Source organism: Caretta caretta, chromosome 23 (genome assembly GCF_965140235.1).
Source record: "Caretta caretta isolate rCarCar2 chromosome 23, rCarCar1.hap1, whole genome shotgun sequence".
Taxonomy (NCBI): Eukaryota; Metazoa; Chordata; order Testudines; family Cheloniidae; genus Caretta; species Caretta caretta.
The window spans coordinates 6,155,142-6,182,576 of record NC_134228.1 but is presented as its reverse complement, the minus strand read 5'-3'; the positions used below and the strand labels follow the sequence as shown (position 1 = coordinate 6,182,576).

Below are 27,435 nucleotides of genomic sequence, written 5' to 3'. Positions count from 1 at the left end.
GGCAATCAGGAGCCCAGGGGTTACTTCTCGCTGCCAGCAGGGACTGAGGAGAGCCTGAAACTGGATCCAGCCCCCTGCTTAAGGGACCCCTCTGCTCTGTGGTTACCTAGAAACCTGATGGCCGCTTCTCTAATGGGAGCCTGTGGGTTTTCCAGAAAGGCCATGGCCTGGCAGAGGAAGGTTTCTGCCCTCCTCTTGTAGAACGCCACCTAGGAGCCAGAACAAGGGAGCACAAGGTTATTAAAGGCCTTTCCATCCTGCAGGCCAGGTTCCAGGTCTTTGGAGTGTCCTGCTTTCAGCCCTCTTTCCTGTGCCGGGGGGATCACGCAGAGGGACTACAGCCAGGGCCAGGTGTGGTCCCGGGGCTGGGGCTCGGTGTGGGCACGGAGCCGGGCAATGGAGGGCTCCCTCACCAGGCAGTCACAGCCTCGCCAAAGCTCCTTTTTCTGGAGGAGGGCACCGAGCTGGCTCCACCTTAGGAATTCCACTGCGCTCCTGAGGGTGTCCCAACACACCTGCAAAACAAGAGGGGCCGGGGCGAGTCGACAACGGTTATGGGAGCTGGAAGCCAGGGCCGTCCCTCGGCATACGCGCCTGCGTAGGGCACCATGAAATTTGGGGCACCAAATTGCCCCAAATTTCATGGTGCCACTAGGCGGCTGCATGCTGCACATGCAGCAGCCCCAGCCCCAGTGACCCGCCCTACATCTCAGCCAGCCCCACCGCGGGCTGCGCCCACTACAAAGGGCAGGGCCATCCCTGGGGGGGGCCCAGACAACTCCCTCCGCCCGGCCTCTTCCCCTTCCCCCCCTGCTCCGTCCCCGGCCCGCCCCCATTCCACCTCTTCTCCGCAAGCCTCTTCCCCCAGCGACCCCACACTCACCGGCACTGGCAGGAAGCGGAGCAACCGGTCCCAGCACGCTCTCCTCCAAAAGAATTGCCCCCTGCGCTCACCGGCGGTGGGAAGCGAAGTGCCACGGCTGGGAGCTGGCAGAGTAGAGCGGGCTGGGGCCAGGCTGCTCCGCTTCCCGCTGCTGTCAGTGAGTGTGTGTGTGGGAGGGATCCCTTTCCCCAAACCCCCTCCCTCGAGCGACATGGCTGGATGCGGGGCGAGGGAAGCAGAGCAGGCTACTCCCAGCTCTCCGCTAATCCCCCAGGCCACTCTGGGCCTGTGGGCCCCCCAAAAGTGGCCCCACACAGCTCCTGCCTCCCAGACCCTGGTGGAGGGGAGGAGGAGGCTTGGGACCCCACACAGCCCCAATGCGGGGGGGGGGCTGGATAGGGCACCCGAATGGCTAGGGACGGCCTGGCTGAAAGCCACTAGCCTAGTTACCGGAGGCCGTGTGTGCGGAACGGTTCCCGGCCCGCGGCTGCTCGCGGAAGGGCGGAGGTTTGGCTAAGGCCATGGCTGGAGACCTGACTCAATTCCCAGCTCTTTCTGCAGGAACTCAGGCAAGTTGCTTAGGCCCAGGGCTACAAAGAGATTTAGGTGCCTAATGCCCACGGGCATTCAATACTTCTGAGGCGCTAGGCCTCACGCTGTGCCTTAGTTCCCCACCTCATGGGGGGTAGGAGGGTGAATTCATTACTGCCGGGGGCATTTGGCTCCCAAGTGATGGGGGCCATGAGAGCGAGCGTGTGCATAGGCACCTGGGGCGGGGCGGAGGGGGGCTTGGGCATGTCATGGCTAATAAGAGCTGTCCAGGCTGCTTGGCCAAGGGCACACTGGGTCTTGGGCACCATGCGGAGGCTGGGTAGCTCTGCTCCTGGTAGGGGCCATGGCCAGGGTTGTGCTCTTCCCACCAGCACAGCCAGGGGAATGTGCGGAGGCCAGTGGCTGTAGGAGTGGTGAGCTGACCCCTCCGCCCACCCATTCTCTCAGCCTGGCTGCAGGGGGGAGTGTTGGGCTCAGAGGAGGCAGGGAAGACTCGGCAGTTGGGTGGGGCGCCATGGTCATGGTGCTACTGGACTCAACGTTCAAGTGATTTTGAGCACCTGATTGTCACAGCACTGAGCACCTGTCCTCTGCCGGCCAAACCCTTGAAAGGGGGGTGTCACATGTTGGCCCCCCCAACAAATTCCTGGTCACTCTGTAACGATCTCAGCTGCAGGCTCCAGCTCGTGGCCTCACCTGGGACACATTGGGACGCTCATCATGCAGCAGGAGGAGCAGCGGGACCAGGCTGCGGAGGACGTGCTCCTTCATCTTCCTCCTGCTGGGCCCCCTTACAAACTCCAGCAGGTGTTTAAAGAGGGTGATGGAGAGCACCCGGAGTTTGCTGGACTCCTGCAAGAGAGGACGTGGGGAGGAGACGCTGTGACGGTCGTGCTCACTCAGCGGGGTGAGCGCTCACTGTGTCAGAGATGTCTGCCCTGCGGGGGGTATTGCTAACTCACCCCCAGTCATACAGGCACAGCTGGGGCCAGAGTCTCATGGGCATAGCGCCACAGAAGGCAATAGAGATGCAGGTTTCCACCAGCTGAGGGGCTGGCCTGGTATCTTCTTGGCCAGAGAACCTGTTCTGTTCCCCCCGGGCCCCACAGGGTTTTGGTTTAAAGGCTCACGCCAGGGCGAGATCCTGCATCTTCGGTCTGGGCTGCCCTGTCCCTTCGGTCAGCTGGGGATCCAGCAGACCCTGGGAAGAGCTTTAGCTGGGCCTGTGCCACTACTAAATAAAGAGCGGCCGGGTCCCAGCAGAGTTCGGGAGGGCTGAGGGTAGGATTTAGCGTTGTGAGAGCTGGGGAGGTGGGTGGTCCCTCCAGGAGCCCCCACTGGGACGTTACCCCTGGAAGGCAGTAATGGATGGGTCCCTTTCTCCCACCCACTTTGATCTTGCCGTGCAGTGGGGAACTGAACATCAGTCTGGTGAACACGCTGGCGGGGGCTACTTTTTTTGTGGTTACAAAAGGCCTGGGGAGAACTAGCCCCTCCTTTGATGCTGCCCTGCCATGAGAACAAAGGGGAGAGGAAAGGGCGGTAGCTGCAGAACCTACAAACGGAGCCGTTTCCTTATGGAGCTGACAGGCCAGCTGTGGGATTCCTGGCCAGGGAGGGGAGGGGCAGGATTTTCACCAGGGTACCATCACTTGTTACCCTGGAAGCCAGGAAGAGCATTGCGGCACCCTGTGCTGCAGAGGCCCCCTCGCTGCATGCAGGCTCAGGAAAGCATGTTCTTCCCTCAAGGGGAGCCTCGTCCCCAGGCTGCCCTGATCCTTGTCAGCAGTCCTGCAGGACACCAGGGTTCCCACCCTTACTGCCATATGCTCTGATGGAGAATGGGGTAGCAGAGGAAGGCGGGAATGGGGTCACGTCATTTACGACAATCCTTTTTCTGGCTCGGGCCATAGCATAGGTCCCGCTAGCCCACCCGCCAGCCCCCATTCACACGTCTGTGGCTTGAAGGGTCTCCCGTGGGCCCTCAGGCCTTACATCGTGAAAGAACGGCAGGAGTTTCTCAGCCACTTGCACAGCCACGGGGCTGGCGCTCTGCCTGTCCATGCCGGCGAGGATGTCTCTCAGCACGGTGATGGCATTGGAGATGACGTCCCTGTCTGCCTCGTGTAGCTGCTCCACGAAGTCTGGCAGCAGATGCTGGAGTTTCCCCACCTGTGTGAAACGAGGAGCTGCTTTACGAAACACGCTCCGGTGACCCAACAAGCCATTTCCAGAACAACGTCTGCCTCCCCTGGAGACAGAGGCATGGGAAGTAGGAGTGCAGGGGGTGTCTGGCCTTTGTCTCTTGTTCTGCAGGGCAGGGCCTGGCTACTGCGGGGTGCGTCTCTGGGTGTGTGCAGCACCTGGCACAGCTGGGCCTGATTGTGTCTGGGGTCTCTGGGATCCAAAGAACCCTAGCACTAGAGTAGCAGCAGAGCTGCGGACTCTAGACCCCCAGGGAATGCTGGTGACACCAGTGATCCAGGACGCCCGGACAGAGCCATTTTCCTTCAATTAGGAACCATTTTTTCCTACGAATCCCCTTTTTAAGCCTCTTACATTTTAACTGTTGATAATGGAGCGGCTGGTGTAAGATTCAATTCATAAAGAATTAAAGAGGATAATTTCATTAATGCAAATCAACATGGGTGTATGGAAAATATTTCCCACCAAGATCATTGCTATCTGTTTTTCGATGAGATGACAAGTTTGGTAGTTAAAGGAAAGAGCATTGGCATAGTGTATACAGACTTCTGTAAGGCGCTTGAGTTGGCCCCGCACGGCAGTTTGATCGGAAACCTAGAACGATACAAAAGTAACGTGGCCCACAACAGTTGGATTATCAACTGGCTGATAGGTCTCAAAATGTAATTGTAAGCTGGGAATCAGCATTACACTGGTGTGTTTCCAGTGTGGTCTCCGCAGGGACTGGGTCTTGGCCCTATGCCATTTAACATTTTGATCAATGACCTGGAAGAAAACATAAAATCATCACTGATATAGTTTGCAGATGACACAAGAATTGGGTGAGTGGTAAATAATGAAGAGGACAAGTCACTGACACAGAGCGATCTGAATCGCTTGGTAAACTGGGGGGGCAAGCAAACAGTATGTGTTTTCATATGGCTCATTGTAAATGAATACATCTAGGAACAGGATGGGGGACTCTGTCCTGGGAAGCAGAGACTCTGAAAAGGACTTGGGAGTCCTGGTGGAGAATCAGCTGAACAGGAGCTCCCAGTGTGGCGCTGTGGCCAAAAGAGCTCATGTGATCCTGGGATAAATAACAGAAGAATCTGGAGTGGGAGTATTTGGCACTGGTGTGACCAACTGCTGGGATCCACGGTCCAGTTCCGGTGCCCACAATGCAAGACCAATGTTGATAAATTGCAGAGGGTTCAGAGAAGAGTCCTGAGAATGATTAAAGGATTAAAAACCATGTCTTATAGTGAGAGACTCAAGAAGCTCGATCTATTCAGCTTAACAAAGAGAACATTGAGGAGTGCCTTGATTACTGCCTATAGGTATCTCCCTGGGGAACAAATATTTACTATAGTCAAGAAAGTCACACTAGGCATTCATCATTCCTGTCCCTGGAAGACCACATTGGTTGAACAGCTGCCTTACCTCCTTTTCACTTTATCCAAGAATAATGGGTCACTACAAAAAGTAATTTGCCCTCTGCTGATACTCACACCTTCTTGTCAACTGTTGGAAATGGGCCACCTTGATTGCATTGGCTTCATTACCACGACAAAAGTAATTTTTCCCTCCCTCGGTATTCACCCCTTCTTGTCAACTGTTGAGAATAGGCCACTTCCACCTTAATTGAATTGGCTTGTTACTACTGATCCCCCACTTGGTAAGGCAACTCCCATCCTTTCATGTGCTATATATATATATCTATTCTGCTTCCTGTATTTTTCACTCCATGCATCTGATGAAGTGGGTTTTAGCCCACGAAAGCTTATGCCCAAATAAATTTGTTAGTCTCTAAGGTGCAACAAGGACCCCTCGTTGTTTTTGCTGATACAGACTAACACGGCTACCACTCTGAAACCATTCTCTTTGTCAGCAATGGAGAACTGCTTCAGCCCAATTGGCATATCGCCTTGTCACGGAGTTCTCGGGCGATACTCTGGAACTGCTCCCTACGAAGCCAGGCAGGACTCTGGGGAAGTCTCCTTTCTGTGAGCAGACTGTCTTCAGGACACACAGCTCACACAACTTCCACCTTCCTGGGTCTGACCTCGGAGCATTCAGCATCCTCTGCCCCTCCATGCTCTTCCCACAGCAAGTCCGCTCAGGCGGGCTCTTGGGGAAGCCAGAGGGTCCTGTCCCCCAATTCCACAGTCAGACGTGACTCTCAGCCAGCCAGTAAAACAGAAGATTATTAGACGACAGGACCGTGGTCTAAAACAGAGCTTGTAGGTGCAGAGAAGAGGACCCCTCAGCCAGGTCCATTTTGGGGGGCAGTGAGCCAGACAACCACGTCTGCACTTCACTCCATGTCCCCAGCCAGCCCCAAACTCTCTCCAGCCCCTCCCCCTCTGGGCTTTGTCCCTTTCCCGGGCCAGGAGGGCACCTGATTCCTTTGTTCTCCAACCCTTTAGCTCTCACCTTGCAGGGGGGAAGGGCCCAGGCCATCAGTTGCCAGGAAACAGGGTGTTGGCCATTCTCTGTGACCAGACCCCTGCACACACCTGCCCTCTAGGGCTCTGCAATGATCATACACCCTTATCCCACCCCCTAGATACTTAAGAACTGCCTAGGGGAAACTGAGGCACCCCCACAATATTCAGAGGAAACATTAAGAACAGTCCCGCTTTATCACACGCCTCTCTCCCTTAGTAGCAACACCATCACCGGGGTTTCTATACTTTGACGAGGTGCTGCAGAATAATGGGGCGTTCATATTATTGATCCAACTTGTCAGAAATTAGTTGTCATTCCTTTTCACAAGCTTCATGTTTTCAGCCAGTGTGCTGGTCCTGAGCTTCAGGTTTTTCGCTGCGCGGTTGGCTTGGAATGACTTTGTGCCAGGTTTTTCTCTCATGGTTTCCAGCATGTGGATGGTACGGTGTGTCAGTTTATCTGCAGATGCCAACAAAGTATCTCAATGCTGAAGCAATTCAGAGAGACGACAGCTCAAACAACGTGTCATACGTTATGTCAAGATCCATCAAGAATTCAGGGGACTGACTTCTTTTCAGCAGCCCAACAAACATAGACCTCTCTTGGTGTGTCATGAGATGCAGCCTGAAGGGGAAGGCCCAATGACTGCGATTATGCCAGACAGCAAATACAGTGCAATATGAACCTGACACCCCCAATCTTTCTCAGCTGCTCAGCCACTTTGTTCTGTCTTGGTTTTAGGTGAGCGGCTGTAAAGCGTATACAGTTTGTCAAAGATTTCCAAGTGATTTACAGCTCTTACTTCACTGAACGTTTCAGCAGCTGCCAAATCCAACCTGTGGTTCAAACATGACCTCGCTAGACCATTTGGGTACTTCTTCACAATACAGCTCGCTACGCCAGAGTTCTTGCCAAGCATAACACCAGCACCATCACTCGCAAATGCTACAAGAGTCATTGTGATCGGAATTCTATTTCTTGAGGCATTTCAGCCCACAATCTACAGTGCCTGAAGCCGCCGAATGTGGAAGCGCAATCAGATCAAGAAACATGAAGTGAGGATCATCGTCTTCAAAGTGTCACATTTTAAATAGATTCTAATTGTCGATTCATTGCTCAGAGTAGTTGATTCATCAATAGACATGGCAATCTTTCCATCACTCTCCGGCATCTGAGCACACATTTGTCGTTTGCAATGCTTTCGGTGCATTGCAGACGAGAGAGGGTCTAGCATGTCTGTAGCACTGAATGATGAGTCCTTTTGGGGGAGGGATAGCTCAGTGGTTTGAGCATTGGCCTGCTAAACCTAGGGTTGTGAGTTCAATCCTTGAGGGGGCCATTTAGGGATCTGGGGCAAAAATTGGGGATTGGTCCTGCTTTGAGCAGGGGGTTGGACTAGATACCTCCTGAGGTCCCTTCCAACCCTGATATTCTATGATTCTATGACTGATACCAACATCTACACCATGTAGTATCTGGAATTCAGTTCAATCGGGGTGATCAGCGTAAGGTTTGCTACGTTTAGCAATGTAATATGCCATTTGCTGTTCCTGCACCGTTGTGTCAGGTTCTGGTTTTGTCATGTTAACCACCACTTCAACTTCAAAAATTGTGGTTTCTGCTTCTTTCGAAAGCTGTAAAGCTAATGCGGAGGCAGTTGAATCTTTCTCTTCCTTTATCTTCATGGGCAGAGATGTTAATTTGGACTTTCAGCTAGGTCCATAAGGAGAAACAGAAAACTACCACCACCCGACGGCTATGGAGAGACCTTGGTGAAACTTTGCTACAGATAAGGCATCCAAGCTTACCATCATGGCAGGACAACCAAGGATAATCCCTCTTCTTCGGCATCCACTAACCAGACTTCATGCCAGCTGGTCTTTGGCTGTTGAAGGGTAATCTTCACGGTTCGCTTTCACTGCAATAGCCACCTCAGTGAACTCCATTCCAGGAAGAGCTCTGTTTTTGTGTTTGTGTCTGCAGTCGATGCACGGCTGCTGCTGTCTTGGTCAGTGTCTTTAGCCTTCCCAAAGAAGTAGTTAGGAATAGAAGAATTCCTAATTCTCTTTTCACTGCATCAGAGGGCTGCTGGCTGTAACAGTCAGTTGTGCCGGAGATGTGAATCCTGTGATTTAGCTTAGCTACTGTGTACGTTCTGGATCGACTACCACATTGTTGTCTGGTGTTGTTTAACATCTTTATTAATGACCCGGATGTAGATAGAGAGAGCAGAGTGGTCAAGTTTGCAGATGACACAAAGCAAGGAGGAGTTGCCAATACTTTGAAGGAAAGAGCTAAAATTCAGAGGGATCATGGTAAATTGGAAGACTGGGCTATAGACAACAAAATGAACTTCACCAAAGACAAATGTGAGGTGCTACATTTAGAGAAGAAAAAACAAATGCACAAATACAGAATGGGGGATAACCAGCTTGGCAGCAGCACTGCTGAGAAGGATCTGGGAGCTGCGGTGGATCACAGCCTCCGCATGAGTCAGCAAAGCGATGCTGTTGCAAAAAAGCAAATGCAATTTTAAGTTGCATTAACAGAGGTATAGCTTGCAAGTCATGGGAGGGGATAGTACCACTCTACTCAGTGCTGGTTAGGCCTCAGCTGCAATACGGTGTCCAGTTTTGGTCACCAATGTCTAGAAAGGATGTGGAGAAACTGTAATGGATCCAGAGGCGAGTGACAAAGATGATCAGAGGGATGGAACACAAGCCATACGAGCAAAGGTTGAAGGAACTGGCTATGTTTAGTTTGGAAAAGAGGAGATTAAGGGGGGACATGCAAATGGTCTTCAGATACTTGGAAGGCTGCCCAAAAAAAGATGGCGAAAAGTTGTTCTCTCTTGCCACAGAGGGCAGGACAAGAGGTGATGGGTTCAAACGACAGCACGGCAGATTTAGATTAAATCTCAAGAAAACCTTCAAGGGAGCTTGTGGAAGCCCCTTTGCTGGAGGTTTATAGAAGGAGGCTGGAGCCACCTGTCTGGGCTGGGATAGACACAACAAATCCTGCATCTTGGCAGGGGGCTGGACAAGCTGACCTTGCGATCCCTTCTCACCCTGCGGTTCTATGAGAGGTGTCCCAGAGCACCAGGAGAGGGTTTCGGTGTGTTCCGCCTCGACTATAGCGCTGGCTAGAGTCACGCTCTCTCTCTTCGGCCCAATGGCGATACCCGGTGGGAGACTGAGAGACACCCTCAGGCCATGGTGGGGACACACGGCGCTCCTTCCCTTGCTGCAGGGGCTGGAACTTACGGCCAAGGGGGCGACGCCAGCCTCTCGCTGAGAGACGTCGTGATGCTGGCGCAGCGGCCGTTCCTGCAGCCTGTCGAGCAGCTCCCGTAGGACCTTTCCTGCGGTCTTGGGGTGGGATGTCAGCACCCTCCACATCTCCACAGCAACGCTGCAAAGGGAGAGAGCCGATTTCAGCTGGCCAGAGCCCTGCCAGCCTCCAGCACCCACCGCCACCCGCACCCTGCTGGGTCTCCCGCCCCCGCCCGGCCCTTTGTTGCCCTCCTGCTGCAGCAAGGGCCCCCACTGCCTGGCGCAGGCTGCATGGGGGCCGGGTCTGAGTGTCAGCCCCGGGGGAGGCCGAGGGCTGCCATATGGGGTTTTGCAGGCTGGCCTGTCTCCACGGCATGTCAGCCTGCAAAACCCTCCAGAACAAGCAGCAGCTCTGCAGGGAGCAGGAGGTCTCTGGAAGGTTCTGCACGCCCCTGTCCCTGGCAGCGGGACCAGTCTGGGGGAGCCGGAGCGCAAGCGGCACCAGCCCCAGCCCCGTACCTGTCACATGACAGCGAGCAGCCCAGCAGGGTTGTGACCACCTCCTCGCTGTACTGGTCGCCCAGCACGACAAGGGCCTTGAGCAGCTGCTGCTGGGCCAGCGGCTCGCTGATGGAGTCCAGGTTGTGGTACACGCTCCTCACAGCCTCCGACACCTGGAAGGGAAATGGGGAGATGGGAGCCTTGGCTTCCTCGCGCTGCTATTGATCTGGGGTGCCAGGGACCTGCCGCACCTGAGAGCCATCTGCCCTCCCACATCCTCTTCTCCAGCTCCAGGCCTAGAACACAGGGCCAATTCCCGGCCTATCGATTCACAGACTGCAAGGCCACAAGCGACCATGGAGATCACCTAGACTGACCCCCCGCATTGCACAGGACCTGCCCCCCAGTAATGCCGAGCGCCCAGAGACAGAGTCTCCCACGGATGGGCTCCCCCAGCAGGCTGTTCTCACTGCAGCTCTTACCCTCTCCAAGCTTGGGCTGGGGACCCACAGGATCACATGCAGCATGTGCCTGGCCGCCACCGAGTCATGGACGCTGGTGTCTCTCATGCCCTCGATAGCAGTGAGGAGGAAGTCCATGCGCTCGGATGAGTTGAAGTACTTCCCAAACATCTGAAACAAACCTGCCAGTGAAACCCCTTTTGCTGCCCAGTGCGGTTCCAGTCGGACCGAGCAGCCAGGACTGGCCCAGCCAGGAGTGCAGGCAAAGCCCGCTCTGCCGGGACAGGGCTGAGTTACTGCACCTGGGACGCACAGCACCCAGCCAGCAATCAGGAGCTGTCGTGCATGGCACAGGCCAGCGTGGCAGTGCACGGGGGCACAATACTGCACAGCACGGATACACTCTCTAGTGCTCAGCAGGGGCTGGCAATGGTGCGTGGACGCAATGATGCCTTGGAGAGCATTAATCTCTGGGGAAACTCCCACCACACCTGACAAGGAGCTGGGATCAGGTTTGGATGAGACCCAGTGCATCTTGGGATGTGGCATGGAGGGAGGCATATTGGCCCGCAATAGTAGAAGCCTTGCCAGCAGATTGAGGGAAGTGATTATTCCCCTCTATTCGGCACTGGTGAGGTCACATCTGGCCCCCCACAAGAGAAAGGATGTGGACAAATCGGAGAGAGTCCAGCAGAGGGTAACGAAAATGATTAGGGGGCTGAAGCACATGAATTATGAGGAGAGACTGAGGGAAGTGGGCTTATTTAGTCTGCAGAAGAGAAGAGAAGAGTGAGGGGGGATTTGATAGCGGCCTTCAACTACCTGCGGGGGGTTGGGGGCGGGGGCGTTCCAAAGAGGCTGGAGTTCGGCTGTTCTCAGTGGTGGCAGATGACAGAACAAGGAGCAATGGTCTCAAGTTGCAGTGAGGGAGATGTAGGTTGGATATTAGGAAACACTATTTCACTAGGAGGGTAAGAAGCACTGGAATGGCTCACCTAGAGAGGTGGGGAATCTCCATCCTTTGAGAGTTTTAAGGTCAGGCTTGACAAAGCCCTAGCTAGGATGATTTAGTTGGGGTTGGTCCTGCTTTGAGAAGGGGGTTGGACTAGATACCTCCTGAGGTCTATGATTCTATGAGATGGAGTGGGCCATAGGCAGGCTCCGGCCCAGCTGGATGGGGTCAGTCACACGCCTGGGTCTGTCCTTTCTCCCTGACTCCTAGGGTCTTAATTTCTCTCTCCTGATAACTCTGGACACAACAATCGCAGGAAGCATTGACGGTAGTTACCATGGCGATATTGCTGGTGTTGGTGAACCAGGTGACCCAGAAGGTGTTCTCCGCTCGCCACTCCCTGAGGACCTGCAGATACTCTGCACTCTGGTTTGCCAGCATCGTGCCTGAACCAGGGAGGGGAAACAGAGAGCAGGCAATATAAATCAGAGGTTAGCTTTGGAAACGGGAGTTTTGCAAGGAAGTTTAGAGACAAGTACATCTAAGAAACATACCGTAAATTCAGGCCAATAACCTTCCCCCGCCCCCCCCCCCAGAAAACTAAACAAACTAACCCCCCTGGAAGAGTAAAAATAAACCAGGCAGAAGTGCAGCAGCAGTGTGAGGTTCTCCAGTTGATTGCACTGAACGCAGCATGTAGGATTACCAGCCCTGTGGGCAGGTAGCGCATGTGGGCATTTGGTCCAAGGAGCTACTGGCCCTCGGAGACCAGGAGGCCAGAGGATCTGAACTGGTGGAGCCAAGGGAGACAGCGAGTTACATAGAGGAGACTTTTAGGAATGCAGTAGAGTGGTCCCACCCCCAGTCTGACAGCCTCTGTGCTGCTGAGGAGGGTGAAAGTTTCTGGGAAGGAGAACATTGAGCTGGAGCAGAGGGAGACGATCCCATAGTTGGGACCCCCCTTCCAGATGAAGTCAGGATATCCTCTCATACTGAGGCTGCCCCTCCTGAGGCAGGAACACCAGTTACAAAGAAAAGCCAGTTAATAGTAACGGGGGATTCAATCAATAGACATGTAAGCAGTTGGGTTTGTGATGAGTGGGAGAACGGCATGGTAAATTGCCTGCCTAGTGCAAAGGTTGCAGCTCTCAGGAGACATCCAAACAAACTTACGTGCAGTGCTGTGGTATGTAAGCTAATGTTTAAATCAGCCTCTGTACGAGATAGCGAATGTGACAGTGAATTTTATAAAAGTCTCCAGATCTGATCCCTGGTAAGCCTGACTTCAGCACTGTGACGATGTGACTCAGCAGGGAGGGAGGAGTGTTGACCTGGGAATGTGCCCTGGGGATGGGAGACCTGAGAGCCTGTCACCTGAGCCAGGAGGGGGAGGGGGAGGTAACACCTCTGCCCGGGAATGTGGACAGAGGCTGCAGCAGGGAACCTGCTGGGTGAGTTTAGTTGGCAGTTTGGAGGCTGGGGGGAGGAACACAGGGAACCCCAGGGCTGGGGTCTAAGCTCCCTGCTCCCCCAGAAGGATGTGATTGAGGGGTCCTGGTTGTACCCACAAGCTCTGTTGTGGACTGTGTTCCTGTTGTCCAATAAACCTTCTGTTTTACTGGCTGGCTGAGAGTCTCAGTGGATCCCAGGAAGAGGGGTGCAGGGCCTGGACTCCCCCACACTCCGTGACAACTGGTGGCAGCGGTGGGATCTACTGCACCCCGTGAACGGCGCTTCCTGCAGTAAGTGACTGGGGAACAGTAAAACGAAGGGGAATTGACGGGGACCAGGCGTGCTGAAGATTCAGAGACGGTTTCGGGGGGCGGTTAACCCCTGGGAATGTGTGACCAGAGAGAAAGACTTTTGCAGTAACAGGGTCCCCCGGGGGATTGCAGCGAGCAGTCCCAGGGGCGGAGGAGTCTGCAGCTCGACCCTGGCAAAGAGGTGGTGACCTCAAGAAGGACTGGCACACTAAGGGCTTTTCCTGGAAACCGTGGGAAGCTGCCCGGCCTGCGAGTGGCCAGCAGGGAGATGTACGCTAAACGCCTTAAGAGTGACCTGGTGGAGCTGTGCAGGCAGAGGGGGCTGCGCATCGGGAGGTCCACCAAGGAACAACTGATTGCCCAGTTGGAGGAGAGGGATCGCTTGGATGACCCGATCCCTATCCCTGAGGGGAGCCGCCCGGCAGACGCAGCGTGGGCCCTGGGGCCTGACCGGGCTGGGAGGGGTCAGACTGCTGCCGAGGACATCCCGAGACCCTTCCTACCTATGTCTGGGGGAGGGGTTGGGGGAAGCCCAGCGAATACCGAGGGCACCCTGACCCCAGCACCCAGCAGGGGATCCTCCCGGCGGAGCTCCCCATCCCTGGAGCGGAGGCGGCTGGAATGGGAGAGGGAGATGAAAATGAGGGAGCTGGAGGATCATGAAAAACAACGTCAACATGAGGAGAAACAACGTCAACATGAGCAGGAGGAGAAGGAGAAACAACGTCAACATGAGCAGGAGGAGAAGGAGAAACAACGTCAACATGAGCAGGAGGAGAAGGAGAGGGAGCGTCAGGAGAAGGAGAAACAAAGACAGCACGAACTGGAGCTGGCCAGGCTGAAGAGCAGTGGGGCCCCGGCTGTGGTGAGTGAGGGGGGACCCAAGACTGCAAGGAACTTTGATAAGTGCTTCCTGGCCCAGCGTAAGGAGGGGGAGGACATAGATAGCTTCCTGACGGCCTTTGAGAATGCCTGTGAGCTGCACAGGGTTGACCCTGCAGACAGGCTCCAGTTTCTCACCCCCTTACTGGACCCCAAAGCCGTGGAGGTGTACAGCCGGATGACAGGGCCGGAGGCAGGGGACTATGAACTGTTCAAACAGGCCCTGCTCCGTGAGTTTGGGCTGACCCCCGAGATGTACCGGAGAAGGTTCCGGAGTCAGCGTAAAACGCCTGAGGTCACCTACCTACAACTGGCCAACCGGATGCAGGGGTATGCCCGCAAGTGGACAGCGGGGGCCCGAGCTAAAGAGGACCTGCTTGACCTAATTGTACTGGAGCAGCTGTATGAACAGTGCCCTTCCGACCTGAGGCTGTGGTTGGTGGACAAAAAGCTCGAGAACCCCCAGCACGCAGGGCAGCTGGCCGACGAGTTTGTGAACAGTCGGTCAGGGGGTAGCCGGGAGGAGTCCCAAAAGAACAGGCCCCCCCCGATGCAGAGAGAGAGTCACCAGGGGGCCTCCCAGCGGGGAAATAGGGAGAACCCCCTCCCAAGGGGAACGCCTGGCGTCGGGCCCCTCCGACCCGCTCGAGGGGACCAACGTGACCTGAGCTGCTATCACTGTGGCCAGAGAGGCCACGTACGGTCCCAGTGCCCTGGGCTCAGGGACAAACTGAGCAGACCCAACCTACCCAGGGTTAACTGGGTAGGGACCCAGCTGGACGAGGGGCAGACGACTCAGGCAAGGGGGGCTGCCAGTTTACCACCTGCCCCGGAGGGAAGAGTACCCCAGGCCAGCTCCACCAGAGGGCTGGAGGCTCTGGACTCAGGGCGCTCAGTTTACAGGGTGGGCGCGGGGCTGTCCCTCCGGAGAGAGTGCCTTGTTCCCCTGGAGGTGGATGGGAGGAAGGTCAATGGATACTGGGATACGGGCGTGGAGGTGACGCTGGCCCGGCCCGAGGTGGTGGCCCCAGATCGGGTGGTGCCCAACACCTACCTGACCCTGACAGGGGTGGGCGGGACCCCATTTAAGGTGCCCGTGGCAAGGGTACACCTGAAATGGGGGGCCAAGGAGGGCCCCAAGGATGTGGGGGTACACCACCATTTGCCCACTGAAGTTTTGATGGGGGGAGACCTAGAGGACTGGCCAAGCAAGCCCCAGACCGCCCTGGTTGTGACCCGTAGCCAGAGCCGGCGAGGGCCACTGCTCCCTGACCTCGGGGAGGGTACCGCACCGGAGGCGCAGGACCCTACCCTGGTGGGAAGGGAGGGCAGAGGGGCACGGCTCAGAGAGGCTGAGGCCTCAGACCTGGCCACTGAGGGGGAACCGGTCCCCATCCCTTCCCCAGCCGCAGAGTTCCAGGCCGAGTTGAGGAAAGATCCCTCCTTGCGGAAGCTCAGGGACCTGGCCGACCTCAGGGTGGTACGGACCATGAGGAGAGGCTGCCAGGAGAGGTTCCTGTGGGAGAAGGGGTTCCTGTACCGAGAATGGGCTCCCACAAGGGAAGTGGAGTCCTGTGGGATCAGGAGGCAGCTGGTGGTCCCCCAGAAGTATCGCCGCAGGCTCCTGTACCTGGCCCATGACATCCCCCTCGCAGGGCACCAGGGAATCCGGCGCACCCGGCAGAGGTTGCTACAGAACTTTTACTGGCCCGGGGTCTTTACCACGGTCCGGCAGTATTGCCGATCCTGTGACCCCTGTCAGAGGGTGGGGAAGGCCCGGGACAAGGGGAAAGCGGCTTTGAGACCTTTGCCCATCATAGAGGAGCCTTTCCAGAAGGTGGCCATGGACATCGTGGGGCCTCTCAGCAGGACGACCCGGTCGGGGAAGAAATACATTCTGGTGGTGGTAGATTTTGCCACCCGCTACCCCGAGGCAGTGCCCTTAGCTTCCATTGAAGCAGACACCGTGGCCGATGCGCTCCTGACCATTTTCAGCCGAGTGGGGTTCCCCAAGGAAGTCTTGACAGACCAAGGCTCCAACTTCATGTCGGCCCTGCTCCGGTGCTTGTGGGAGAAATGTGGGGTCCGGCACGACTGGGCCTCAGCTTATCACCCCCAGTCCAACGGGCTGGTGGAGAGGTTTAACGGGACGCTAAAGATGATGCTGAAAACCTTTATGAACCAGCACCCACAGGATTGGGACAAGTACTTACCTCACCTGCTGTTCGCGTACAGGGAGGTGCCACAGGAGTCTACCGGATTTTCGCCTTTCGAACTGTTATATGGAAGGAGGGTGAGGGGCCCCCTGGACCTGATGAGAGACGAGTGGGAGGGGAAGGCCACTCCCGATGGAGAGTCAGTGGTGGAGTATGTCCTGATCTTCCGAGAGAGACTTGCTGAACTCATGGGCCTGGCCAGGGAGAATCTGGCCAGAGCCCAGAAGAAGCAGAAGGTCTGGTATGACCGCACGGCAAGGGCCCGTGCCTACGCCACCGGGGATCCGGTGATGGTTCTCATCCCAGTGAGAAAGAACAAACTACAGGCCGCCTGGGAGGGCCCTTTCAAGGTCGTCAAGCAGCTCAATGAGGTAAACTATGTGGTGGAGCTGTCGAACCGGGCGCACCACCGCCGGGTGTACCATGTGAATATGATGAAGCCATATTATGCCAGGGGGAATGTGGTGTTTGCCGTGTGTGGACAGTGGGAAGAGCAGGGAGATGACCCTTTAGTAGATCTATTCCCTGGGACCAGAGCTGGTTCCCCCCTGGAAACAATTCCCCTCTCGGATCAGCTAACCCCTGCCCAGCAAGCTGAGGTCAGGGGGGTGCTGCATCCGTACCGACAGCTGTTTTCCAACCAGCCTGGACGCACTAATCTGACTGTCCACCGGGTGCAGACAGGGTCGCACCCGCCGATAAGATGCTCCCCCTTCCGAGTCACAGGGAAAACTGCTCAGGACCTGGAAAGAGAGGTCCGGGACATGCTGGCTTTGGGGGTGATCCAGCCATCTGCCAGCCCTTGGGCCTCGCCGGTGGTGCTGGTCCCCAAAAAGGACGGGTCGGTCCGGTTCTGCGTGGACTATCGGAAGCTCAATGCCATCACTGTATCGGATGCCTACCCCATGCCCAGGCCTGATGAGCTCCTAGACAAGCTGGGAGGAGCTCGGTACCTTACCACCATGGACCTTACAAAGGGCTACTGGCAAGTGCCGCTGGATGCAGATGCCCGGCTGAAATCGGCCTTTATCACCCCTCTGGGGCTCTATGAGTTCCTGACCCTGCCTTTCGGCCTCAAGGGAGCGCCGGCCACCTTCCAGCGCCTGGTGGACCAGCTCCTGAGGGGGATGGAGAGTTTTGCCGTGGCGTATATTGATGACATCTGTGTCTTTAGCCAGACCTGGGAGGACCATGTGTCCCAGGTTAGACAAGTGCTGGACCGACTCCAGGGGGCTGGGCTGACTGTAAAAGCGGAGAAGTGCAAGGTGGGGATGGCGGAAGTGTCTTACCTGGGCCATCGGGTGGGGAGCGGCCGCCTAAAGCCGGAACCAGCCAAGGTGGAGGTGATCAGAGACTGGCCCGCTCCCTACACCAAAAAGCAGGTCCAAGCCTTTATTGGGATGGCAGGATACTACCGAAGATTTGTGCCTCACTTTAGCGCCATAGCCACCCCCATCACTGAGCTATGCAAGAAGGGGAAGCCAGACAAGGTGGTCTGGACCGAGCAGTGCCAGGAGGCTTTCCGGGCGCTGAAGGAGGCTCTGGTCAGTGGCCCAGTTCTGGCGAACCCGGACTTTGACAAGCCCTTTGTGGTGTTCACCGACGCCTCCGACACGGGACTGGGGGCGGTGTTAATGCAGGAGGATGAAAAGGGGGAGAGACACCCCATCGTGTACCTGAGCAAGAAGTTGCTACCCCGGGAGCAACACTACGCGGCCATCGAGAAGGAGTGCCTGGCCATGGTGTGGGCCCTCAAGAAACTAGAGCCCTATCTCTTCGGGCGACACTTCACCGTGTACACCGACCACTCGCCCCTGACCTGGCTGCACCAGATGAAAGGAGCCAACGCCAAGCTCCTGAGATGGAGCCTGCTCCTGCAGGATTACGACATGGACGTGGTCCACGTGAAGGGAAGTGCCAACCTGATAGCGGATGCGCTGTCCCGGAGAGGGGGCCCCGAACTTCCCCAGGTCACTGGTCACAGTGACCCCGCTCAGTTCAGTCTCGAAGGGGGGAGAGATGTGACGATGTGACTCAGCAGGGAGGGGGGAGTGTTGACCTGGGAATGTGCCCTGGGGATGGGAGACCTGAGAGCCTGTCACCTGAGCCAGGAGGGGGAGGGGGAGGTAACACCTCTGCCCGGGAATGTGGACAGAGGCTGCAGCAGGGAACCTGCTGGGTGAGTTTAGTTGGCAGTTTGGAGGCTGGGGGGAGGAACACAGGGAACCCCAGGGCTGGGGTCTAAGCTCCCTGCTCCCCCAGAAGGATGTGATTGAGGGGTCCTGGTTGTACCCACAAGCTCTGTTGTGGACTGTGTTCCTGTTGTCCAATAAACCTTCTGTTTTACTGGCTGGCTGAGAGTCTCAGTGGATCCCAGGAAGAGGGGTGCAGGGCCTGGACTCCCCCACACTCCGTGACAAGCACCAGGCAAATTGTTGAAACGATAGGAAAGAACAGAATCATCAGACACATAGGTGAACACAGTTTGTTGGGGCAGAGTCAACATGGCTTTTGTAAAGGGAAATCATGCCTCACCAATCTACTAGAATTCTTTGAAGGGGGTTAACAAGAATGTGGAGAAGAGTGATACAGTGGATATAGTGTACTTGGACTTTCAGAAAGCCTTTGACAGGGTCCCTCACCAAAGGCTCTTAACCAAAGTAAGCTGTCACGGGATAAGAGGGAAGGTTCTCTCATGGGTCAGTGGTTAAAAGATAGGAAGCAAACAAGAGGACTAAATGGTCAGTTTTCACAGTGGAGAGGGGTAAAGAGCGGGGCACCCCAAGGATCTGTGTTGACATCAGTGTAGTTCAACATAGTCATCAATGATCCAGAAAAAGGGGTAACCAGTGAGGTAGCAAAATTTGCAGATGATACAAAATGACTCAAGATAGTTAAATCCAAAGCAGAGTGTGAAGAGCTACAAAGGGACCTCACAAAACTGGTGGACTGGGCAACAAAATGGCAGATGACATTCAATATTGATAAATGCAAACTGGAAACCATAATCCCAACTATACATACACAATTATGGGGTTTAAATTACCACTCAAGAAAGAGATTTTGGAGTCATCGTAAAGAGTTCTCTGAAAACATCCACTCACCGTGCAGTGGCAGTTAAAAAAGCCAACAGAAGGTTGGGAACCATAGGAAAGGGATAGATAATAAACCAGAAAAATGTCAGAATGCCTCGATACAAATCCAATGTGCGCGCCCACACCTTGAATACCGCATGCAGTTCTGGTCGCCCCATCTCAAAACAGATATACCAGAATTGTAAAAGGTGCAGAGAAGGGCGACAAAAATGATTAGGGGTATGGAAGAGCTTCCATATGAGGAAAGATTAAAAAGACTGGGGGCAAGTCTACACTTCAACCACTCTATCGCCATAGCTGCACCGGTGCTGTAGCGTTGAAGAGAAGATGGTCCTCTGCCAACAAGCTCTTAATCCACCTCCTGGAGAGGCGCTAGCTATGTCAGTGGGAGGGGTGCTTCTGCCAACAGGGGTGTGGATTTTTCACAGCCCTGAGCAATGGAGTGATAACAATATAGGTCTACAGTGTAGACCTAGGACCATTTAGTTCAGAAAAGAGCTGACTAAGGGGGGAGATGACAGAGGTCTATAAAATCATGACTGGTGTGGAGAAAGTGAATAGGGAAGTGTTATTTACCCCTGCACAGAACACGGGAACTAGGGGTCACTTTCTGAAATTAATAGGCAGCAAGTTAAAAGCAAAGAAAAGAAGATATCTCTGCACACAATGCACAGGCAACCTGTGGAAATTGTTGCCGTGGGATGTTGTGAAGCCTAAAAGTATAATTGGGTTCAAGATAATCAGGGCATGCAACCCCAGACTCTGCATGTCCCTAAACCTCAGACTACCAGAAGCTGGGACAGGATGTGAGGGGATGGATCACTCAAAATTTCCCTTTTCAGTACATTCTCTCTGAAGCATGAGGCACTGGCCGTTATCAGAAGACACAATACTGGGCTAGATGAACTGATCTGAGTCAGTATGTCCATTCTTATGTGAGTTATGAAGAGTAGAATATGGACAGGGGAAGCTAAAGACATCAGGGGAAAGTCCATGGCTTGAAGGACTATGGATACTAAGGAGGGTTTTTTTAAAAAGTGCATTAGGAACAAAAGAAATCCGAGCAATGGTGTAGGCTCATTACTAGATGGAGACTGTTTAAAAGGATGCAGAAAAGGAAGAAGTGTTCACTAAATATGTTTCCCATGTTTGGAAACCCCATGTCAATGTGTTTAGGAAGGACAAGGGTCTCCAGTGCTCTTACATTTTTGCCGCAGCATGAAGGCGTAGAGGTGGTGAAGTCCCTCCATAGCCGATCGGCAGATCTCCTGCTCCTGCTCAGCACTGCACAGAGTGAGACAGCCCACCAGCTGGCCCAGGACTCTGAACTCCTCCACTCCCTGACGGAGAGAGGGAGCAAGGGGAGTCACTCGCCCCTGCAGGCCCAGCGCAGCATGTCCCCCTGGCATTGCACTAGCAACGGGCTAGAACCGGGGGAGGCAGAGCCCAGTGCAGAGAGACTGGGGACAATGAGAGCAGGAGGAGCCATGGGGCCCATCACCAGGGACTGAGGGAAGCTCAGCAGGGACGGGAAGTCTGGGTAGCAAAGTCAGCAAACGTTGCCCTCGAGTGGGGACCTGGGTAAGGAATGAACCAACGTCCAGTCTCCATCTCAAGGGCAAGCTCCGATTCCCAGCCCCTTCTCCCATCCCCCTCCCTCCACTGACCTCAGGTCCAGGAGCGTGAGGTCACCTTGGACTCCTCTTCTCTGCATTCCGCCTCTCTCACTCCATCCTGGAGCTCCCCACAACCCCCACTTTCTGCGCCGCACCCAGCCTGCCGGCTCTCTCCTGCAGCCTTGTCCTCTAGCCTCCCCCTCCTGCCAGACCTTCCCTTGCCCCTCCTGCAGCCCCTGTGCTCACTCCCTGCTCTTCCCCACGTCGCACCAAGCCCCTTGCCCTCCTCTCCTGGGGTCTGCACAGCCTCCCCTGACCCACTCCCCATTGCTCTGGCTTCTTTGGCCCCTCCCATCCCTTTCACTGTGTCCCCTCCTACCTCCCTCCTTCTCTTCTGCTGCCCCAGCCTCTGGGGGCATATCATCCAAGTGCCCCCCTCCAGCTGCCGGAGGGGAGGCCCTGCAATAGGGGGGATGGAGCAGCTGCAGCAGCTCAATGGCCCTGAGCACCCAGAGCAGGGGGTCTTCATCTGGCAGCCTGGCAGGAGCTGATGCCAAAGCATCCCAGGGGCAACTGACAAAGGGCGTGGACAGACACCTGGGTTCAGAGGGTGCTCTCAGGGCGATCCTGTGTAAATCCGCTGACCCTGCGGAGCAGACTTTGGTCCTAGGGGAACAGCGGGGAGAGTCCTTGGAGATAGAATGATGGGGCTCCACCCAAGGCCCACTGGAGTCAGAGGACAAACCCGTCCACATCAGGCCTCATTAGATTGGACTCCTACCGAGGATCTTGCTGAATCACTATTCCAGGCCCGGGTTTTCCCTACCAGGGAGCGCTGCACCGCGAGGCTGCTCAATGCAGTTAGGAGACGGCCAGAGTCACAGGCTGCTCACCTTGAATTTGTGTTGACCAGAGATGAATTTGGTCAGCCAGGTGATTCTTCCCACTGCCCTCAGCCGCACATGCACCTCCTTGGATGCGGTCCAGGGGAGCAGGACCTGAGAGAAACAGATTGGGACAAATTGTGAAGGAGAAGGACCAAAAAATAGCACAGGCACATAGAGTGAAAATCAGAAAGGCTAAGGCAAAAATGAGTTCGAACTGGCAAGGGACATAAAAGGCAATCAGAAGCAGCTCTGTAAATGCATTAGGAGCAAGAGAAAGACAAAGGAAAGTGTGGGGCCACTACTCAGCAGGGAAGCAGAGCAAATAATGGATGATACAGACAAAGCCAAGGTGTTTAATGCCTTTTTTGCTTCAGTTTTCACTAAAAAGGTTAATGGCGACTAGATGATGACCACAATATTAACAACAAGGGGGAAGGAGTACAGGCCAGACTAGGGAGAGAACAGATAAAAGACAATTTAGGTCAGTTAGATGTATTCAAGTTGGCAGAGCCTCATGATATTCACACGAGATGGAGCTAGACAAAGCAATCTCTGAACCTTTAGGAGGGCTGAGGTCCCAGAGGACTGGAGAAGGGCAGCCACAGAGCCTATCTTCAGAAAGGGGAACAAGGAGGCCCCAAGGAATTATCCACCTGTCAGCCTATCTTTGGTACCCAGAAAGATTATTGAACAAATTATTAAAGAGTTTGTAAGAACCTAGAGGAGATAGTAGGGTGATAAGGAATAGCACCATGGATTTGTCCACAACGAACCATGCCAAACAAATCTAACTTCCTTCTTTGACCGGGTTACTTGCCTAGTGGATGGAGGGAGGCAGTATATGATGATGTATATGAAGTTTCGTAAGGCTTTTGACACAGTTCCACAAGACATTCTCATAAGCAAGCTAAGCCAATATGCTCCAGATGAGACTACTCTAAAGTGGGCGCACAACTGATGGCAAGGCAATCCTCAAAGAGGAGTTATCACTGACTCGCTGGAAAACTGGGAGGGTGTCTGAAGTGGGGTCCCCCAGGGGTGTGCCTGAGTCCAGTACTGGTCAATATTTTCATGAAGAACTTGGTTAACAGAGAGGAGAGTATGCTTGTCAAGTTGGCGGATGACACCAAGCTGGGGAGAGTTACAAGCACTTTGGAGGACAGATTAGAATTCAGAATGAGCTTGCCAAATTGGAGAGTTGGTCTGAAGTCAACAAGATGAAATTCACATTCAAAACCAATGTGACGTAACACACTTAGGAAGGAAAAATCCAATGCATAAAAAGAAAGTGGGGGATAACCGACTAGGTGGCAGGACTGCAGAAAAGGATCTGGGGGTCAAGAGTGTGATGCTGTTGTGAAAGAGGGAAATGTCATTCTGAGGTGTATTAGCTTGGAGCACTGTGTCCAGTTCTTGGCACCCCGCTTGAAGAAAGATGTGAACAAACTGGGGCCCGTCCAGAGGACAGCGACAAAAATGATCAGCGGTTTAGAAAACCTGACCTATGAAGAAAGGGTGAACGACTTGGGCATGTTTCGTCTTGAGAAGACGGAGGGGGCACCTCCTAAAACTCTTCCAATACGTTAAGGGCAGTTTTACAGAGGATGGTGACTAATTGTTCTCCACGTCCCCTGAAGGTAGGACAAGAATCATAGAATCATAGAATCTTAGAATATAAGGGTTGGAAGGGACCCCAGAAGGTCATCTAGTTCAACCCCCTGCTCGAAGCAGGACCAATTCCCAGTTAAATCATCCCAGCCAGGGCTTTGTCAAGCCTGACCTTAAAAACCTCCAAGGAAGGAGATTCTACCACCTCCCTAGGCAACGCATTCCAGTGTTTCACCACCCTCTTAGTGAAAAAGTTTTTCCTAATATCCAATCTAAACCTCCCCCACTGCAGCTTGAGACCATTACTCCTCGTTCTGTCATCTGCTACCATTGAGAACAGTCTAGAGCCATCCTCTTTGGAACCCCCTTTCAGGTAGTTGAAAGCAGCTATCAAATCCCCCCTCATTCTTCTCTTCTGCAGGCTAAACAATCCCAGCTCCCTCAGCCTCTCCTCATAACTCATGTGTTCCAGACCCCTAATCATTTTTGTTGCCCTTCGCTGGACTCTCTCCAATTTATCCACATCCTTCTTGTAGTGTGGGGCCCAAAACTGGACACAGTACTCCAGATGAGGCCTCACCAATGTCGAATAGAGGGGAACGATCACGTCCCTCGATCTGCTCGCTATGCCCCTACTTATACATCCCAAAATGCCATTGGCCTTCTTGGCAACAAGGGCACACTGCTGACTCATATCCAGCTTCTCATCCACTGTCACCCCTAGGTCCTTTTCCGCAGAACTGCTGCCTAGCCATTCGGTCCCTAGTCTGTAGCTGTGCATTGGGTTCTTCCGTCCTAAGTGCAGGACCCTGCACTTATCCTTATTGAACCTCATCAGATTTCTTTTGGCCCAATCCTCCAATTTGTCTAGGTCCTTCTGTATCCTATCCCTCCCCTCCAGCGTATCTACCACTCCTCCCAGTTTAGTATCATCCGCAAATTTGCTGAGAGTGCAATCCACACCATCCTCCAGATCATTTATGAAGATATTGAACAAAACTGGCCCCAGGACTGACCCTTGGGGCACTCCACTTGATACCGGCTGCCAACTAGACATGGAGCCATTGATCACTACCCGTTGAGCCCGACAATCTAGCCAGCTTTCTACCCACCTTATAGTGCATTCTTCCAGCCCATACTTCCTTAACTTGCTGACAAGAATACTGTGGGAGACCGTGTCAAAAGCTTTGCTAAAGTCAAGAAACAATACATCCACTGCTTTCCCTTCATCCACAGAACCAGTAATCTCATCATAAAAGGCGATTAGATTAGTCAGGCATGACCTTCCCTTGGTGAATCCATGCTGGCTGTTCCTGATCACTTTCCTCTCATGCAAGTGCTTCAGGATTGATTCTTTGAGGACCTGCTCCATGATTTTTCCAGGGACTGAGGTGAGGCTGACTGGCCTGTAGTTCCCAGGATCCTCCTTCTTCCCTTTTTTAAAGATTGGCACTACATTAGCCTTTTTCCAGTCATCCGGGACTTCCCCCGTTCGCCACGAGTTTTCAAAGATAATGGCCAATGGCTCTGCAATCACAGCCGCCAATTCCTTCAGCACTCTCGGATGCAACTCGTCCGGCCCCATGGACTTGTGCACGTCCAGCTTTTCTAAATAGTCCCTAACCACCTCTATCTCCACAGAGGGCTGGCCATCTCTTCCCCATTTTGCGATGCCCAGCGCAGCAGTCTGGGAGCTGACCTTGTTAGTGAAAACAGAGGCAAAAAAAGCATTGAGTACATTAGCTTTTTCCACATCCTCTGTCACTAGGTTGCCTCCCTCATTTAGTAAGGGGCCCACACTTTCCTTGGCTTTCTTCTTGTTGCCAACATACCTGAAGAAACCCTTCTTGTTACTCTTGACATCTCTGGCTAGCTGCAGCTCTAGGTGCGATTTGGCCCTCCTGATATCATTCCTACATGCCCGAGCAATATTTTTATACTCTTCCCTGGTCATATGTCCAACCTTCCACTTCTTGTAAGCCTCTTTTTTATGTTTAAGATCCGCTAGGATTTCACCATTAAGCCAAGCTGGTCGCCTGCCATATTTACTATTCTTTCGACTCATCGGGATGGTTTGTCCCTGTAACCTCAACCTCAAGAAGTAGTGGGCTTAATCTGCAGCAAGGGAGATTGAGGTTAAATATTCGGAAAAAGTCTAAGGGTGGCTAAGCACTGGAACAGGTGACCTAGGGAAGTGGTGGACTCCCCATCATGGACGTTTTAAAAAAACAGGCTGAACAAACACTCCTCAGGGACGGTCGAGGAATGCTTGGCCCTGCCTCAGTGCAGGGGGTGGAGTAGATGACCTCTTGAGATCCCTTGCAGCCCTGCACTTCTGTGATTCCCTCTTCCCAAGCTCTGGGATTGAGAAGACCAAATATCTGCTGAGGACATTTCCCTCTTTTTGGAGAACAAACCACCCACAGAAACGACTTCCTGTGGCCTCAGAACTAGAACGTTGGGGGAATCTAGCTCTGGGCTCTGGCCAGTATTGGTGGGGCCCATGGTGAACACAAATGAATCCCAGGCTCAGATGAGGCTCAGTGGAGAACACGGCAGATCCTGCCCTCCTCCATCCCCACGCCATGCAGACGTTTTTCAGATATAGCGGGGGCACTTGGTCCTCCAGCCCAAGAACCTTTGTATAGAGTGTACTCTGAGGAGCAGAAGGCACGGGGGTGTCCCATGCTTGGGATTAAATGAAGCCTTGATCCCAGAGCCCCACCCCAGCTACAGGACTCGTCCCCTTCCTGCCCCCATGCCTCCACACCTCCACGATGTTTTGCAGCACCACAAGGTTCGGCTTCTCGTCCTCACACACCAAGGCCTTCAGCAGCTCATCCATGGTGTTCAGAGTCTGCGTGCAGAGCAGAGGAGAAACCACAGCAAGTGGCGTTACCCAGCCAGGTGACAAACCAATGCCCTGGTGTGTGACACGCCCCAGGCCATGGCAGCCCCTGCTATTCCAGCTCACCCACTCACTTGTACCCGCAGGGGACCTACTGCAAACTCCTCCTGGCAACAGGACCCCACCCACTTTTGCTGTCCCCAGGGAGGCCACTGCACACAGTCTAATGCATTAGAAGAGTCAGGAAGGACTCTGCATTTGAGGGGGAGGGGAGATTTCCAGCCAAGCTTCACTTCCCCTCGCCTTTGTGCGTCTCAAGCAGCCGATCGATCTCAGGCCTGTGCCCCCAGCCATGCACTGGGGATGAATGTGCTTGTGAAGGGAGTGTCTGTTCCCCACTAATTGCCAGTGCCTGTGAAGGATAAATGCCTACTACTGCTACCCTATGAGGGAGTTACTCCTTTATCTGCGGCGGTGGGGCTTATGCTTTGGTACTGCAGGTCCTGAGCTGAAGCGCTGCCAAGGAGCTGTGATCATTACACTCTTCTGCCAGCGCCAGGTAACCCAGGGGGCAGGGACACGAGCGACTTGCAGGATTCCCCCTCGGTTTGGGGCGGCTCCTCATGGCTAGTTTGGGGCTTACGTTGTTGTATAGAGCAGCCTCCAGGCCCTGGTTGGTCTCTGCTGGAGGCAGGGAGAAGACGCTGGAGAAGCAGACGGTGAGCAGGCTGGATAGCTCCATTCCCCGCAGCAGTGGCTTCACTTTGCTAAGAGAAGAGACACGCGCGGATTGGAGGGCTGAGGCGAGACTGATGCACTGATGTTGGCCTCAGGCTCCCAGGACATGATGGGCAGGCTTCTGGGAAGCTGAGAGCAGGGCGCCAGCGGCACTGAGAGAGAGCCCCCCCCCGGCGCAGGCTGTGCCACGTGCCAGGGCTCAGCCTGCCCAGCCTCTGAGCCACAGGGAGTCGCTGAGCTGCCGGTGGGATGCAGCTGGCACAGCTGGCGGCGACTCCGGTGGCTCCGCTCCGGCAGTGCCCAACTGCCCCTCTCCCCCCGGAGCCATCGCCTGCGGGTCCCAGAGGGGACCGGTCCAACCCCCTCGCTCCCTCCCCCACATCTTCACACGGCCACTTGGAGAGGTCGCCAGGCACCGAAGGATCCTCCACCACCAACCCACAGGTGCCATGTGCCCGGGGGAATCGGAAGACGGGGGAGGAGCAGAGGGGGCAATGCCCTGGAGAACTGGCCATGCCAAGAGGCT

At 54.4% G+C, this 27,435-nt stretch overlaps 1 protein-coding gene across 1 annotated transcript in view; it reads right to left on the bottom strand.

Moving 5' to 3' along the window:
- LOC142069903 (maestro heat-like repeat-containing protein family member 7) overlaps window positions 1-27,435 on the bottom strand; it is a 33,940-nt gene that overhangs the window by 2,088 nt on the left and 4,417 nt on the right. The window contains exons 5-13 of the mRNA XM_075122663.1: window positions 26,815-26,938; window positions 26,094-26,180; window positions 21,722-21,826; window positions 10,326-10,475; window positions 9,862-10,016; window positions 9,334-9,481; window positions 3,431-3,607; window positions 2,132-2,287; window positions 107-515 (exon numbers count right to left, since the gene is read on the bottom strand). Coding sequence (XP_074978764.1) covers window positions 336-515; window positions 2,132-2,287; window positions 3,431-3,607; window positions 9,334-9,481; window positions 9,862-10,016; window positions 10,326-10,475; window positions 21,722-21,826; window positions 26,094-26,180; window positions 26,815-26,938 — 1,282 coding nt within the window. The 3' untranslated portion in view covers window positions 107-335. The remainder of the gene's footprint in view (window positions 1-106; window positions 516-2,131; window positions 2,288-3,430; window positions 3,608-9,333; window positions 9,482-9,861; window positions 10,017-10,325; window positions 10,476-21,721; window positions 21,827-26,093; window positions 26,181-26,814; window positions 26,939-27,435) is intronic.